Source organism: Gordionus sp. m RMFG-2023, chromosome 1, assembly GCF_954871325.1.
Source record: "Gordionus sp. m RMFG-2023 chromosome 1, tfGorSpeb1-WG-v2, whole genome shotgun sequence".
In the NCBI taxonomy this organism is placed as follows: domain Eukaryota; kingdom Metazoa; phylum Nematomorpha; class Gordioida; order Chordodea; family Parachordodidae; genus Gordionus; species Gordionus sp. m RMFG-2023.
Genome location: NC_088775.1, coordinates 51,250,687 through 51,253,240, shown reverse-complemented (window position 1 = coordinate 51,253,240; position 2,554 = coordinate 51,250,687). Strand labels below are relative to the sequence as shown.

The 2,554-nt window shown below is 38.5% G+C and overlaps 1 protein-coding gene across 1 annotated transcript; it reads right to left on the bottom strand.

The window, feature by feature from the left end:
- Positions 1-215: 215 nt before the first annotated feature.
- Positions 216-860, bottom strand: LOC135927041 (uncharacterized). The gene is made up of 2 exons (XM_065462981.1): positions 544-860; positions 216-405 (listed from the first exon to the last, which is right to left on the bottom strand). The coding sequence occupies exons 1-2, from the start codon at positions 858-860 to the stop codon at positions 216-218; spliced, it is 507 nt and encodes a 168-aa protein (XP_065319053.1).
- Positions 861-2,554: the final 1,694 nt, after the last annotated feature.

The window sequence follows — 2,554 nt, the reverse complement described above, 5'->3', positions numbered from 1 at the left end:
AAATTTTTTAAAAATAAAAGATCTTCAAATTTTACGAATTTTTATTTTGAGCAAATGTACAACTCTGCTTTGCATACATCCATCTAAACATCCTCATCTCTGTTCCTTAATCTGGCTACGTGAGCCAATTTTATTGCCCACGTTTCGCCGAAACTAAACAACTCCTCACACAGCTTATGTAAACTTTACTTAAACTTCAGAGAATTTTTTATTAGTTAGAATAGATGTCTGAACTTCTTCCATACTTGTCGGACCCTTGCAACAAGAGCAGAATCTGCACCACCATCTGCGTTTAGCATATCACCCAAATAACAAAACTTATCCACTTTTCCTAGGGTTAATCCATTACCAATATCCAGGCCATCATTTTCTACGTTATCATTATTATGTACCCCTTTTATGCACCTTTTACAAATAAAGGTTATTCTTGCTAACATCAAACTTTCTTTTCCCGCTACATCTATTACGTACCCATTTCTGGCATCTCTGCATTGGATTGAATTTCTAGCAACTTTTTCCCATATACACCACAAGGCCACTTACCGGATTCCTCCATCTTTCAATTTTCCCCACCAATCGTCACCTTTGTTTTTGTCTTTGCTGTATATGTATTCATTTTCATGCCCTTTGTTTCCATAACTAAATTTATCCCTCAATTCTTCCTCACTGTTTGCCATTAATACAAGGTCATCTGCATATAATAACTCCCAGGGAAGTCCTTCACGCATTTCTCTAGTCACCACATCCATTACTAAGATAAATAATAATGAACTCAGCACGGATCCTTGATGAAGTCCTACCTTCATCTCAAAGCTTTCACTATCACCATAATCCGTCGGTACTGCTGTTTGTGCTCCCATACGCCATCACTGCGATAACCAAATTCCTTCACACCTGATTTTCTCAAGGCCCATCTAGTAATCTCGCGTAGCACCCATTCAAATGTTCTCCAAATCAACAAACGCATATTACAGTTTCATTTCCTTCGCAAGATATTTCTCCTCTATTTGTCTCACCACAAAAATTGCATCTGTTGCGCCTTTCCCCGATGTAAAACCAAACTGTATTTTTTCAATTTTAGTTTGTTCCCTTATCGGCTTCTTTAACACCCTCTCAAATATTTTCATTGCATGTTCCAAGAGTTTGATATCTCTGTAAGACCCGCAATCTAAAGGTACACCTTTCCACTTGTATACTTTTATTTCTTCGCCAGTCCTCGGGAATAGTTCCTTCTGTGACAGTTTGATTGGCTAAATTCATTAATCATTCAATTCCTAAATCATCAGAAATATCTCTGATACCACACCCGATGCCTTCCCTTTTTTCATCTTTTCACTGCTCTCTTTATTTCATCCTTGCCAAATTTACACACTGGACCTTTTACCTTTGCAAAACTAACATTATTATCCCATTCATTTTCTTCGTTCCAAAGTCTTTCTATGTAGATCTTCCAGGTATTCTTATTACCACTACTATCAATCACCATTTTTCCTTCCATATTTTTCAAACCTTAACACCTACCACATCCTGCCTCTTTATTGCCATCTGCTTTGCCATTCGAACCTCATTTCCCATTCCTTCATCGCATTTCATTTCTTTAGCAAACTCCTGCCTTTATATCTTCTTGCGCCTTGGCTATTAATTTCTTAGCATTTTTTTCGCCATTTTGTAAATATCTTTATCACTATTTTCTTTACTATTATACCATTTTTTGAAGCATCTCCGTTTCTCATCTACAACTTTCGCTTCCACCGGGTTCCAAATAATCCACTGCACTTTTGGTACTACCCGACTTATAAGTCACCAGCTTCTGTTATTCTTTCTTATACATTGTATTACAGAATCATATTCATAGCATCACTAAAATCTAAAATCCTTCCATCCAGATTTCTCATACCGTAACTGAACCCTCCATACTCCTTCAAAACTATCACTACTTGCTCCCACATGTCCATTAGATCACCAGCCAGGATAATCCCCTCTTCATTTGCCAGTCTTTATGTCACCCCCAATAGACTGTCCCAAAATATATCTTTCTCTTTTTCACTTTTTCCAACCTGAGGATCATATGCCGAGATAATATTATATAGCTTTCTACCAAAAACCATCTTAATAACCATTATTTGGTTATATAGCCTTCTCACTTCGATAAATTTGTCTACCATTTTCTCCGCAACCAATACCCCACCTCCAGCCTTACTCGATCCCCCTTAAACTGGTTTCTCCACTTATTATCAGATCGTTTATGGCTGTCATAAGTTCCATTTTCATGAATCGTAGTTCCACCGGTTTTCCATCCTTCTTTTTGTCCTAGATGGATGAGGAAGCCCACGGGGTACTTAGGGCTCTACCCCGTCCATGCTTTGTTGTATCCATAGGGAAATTTTGTAGCAAGGTTTTTACAATCGGAGACCGTTCCTGGCATCAACCCCTTTAAGTGATTTTTACACCCCGTCGAATGATCATGTTCTAGACCCAGATCACAGGGAACCTTTTAGGTCTCCATTGCCCGCCTAAAGACGTTGCCACTCCCTCGCCACGATGACCCTGAAGG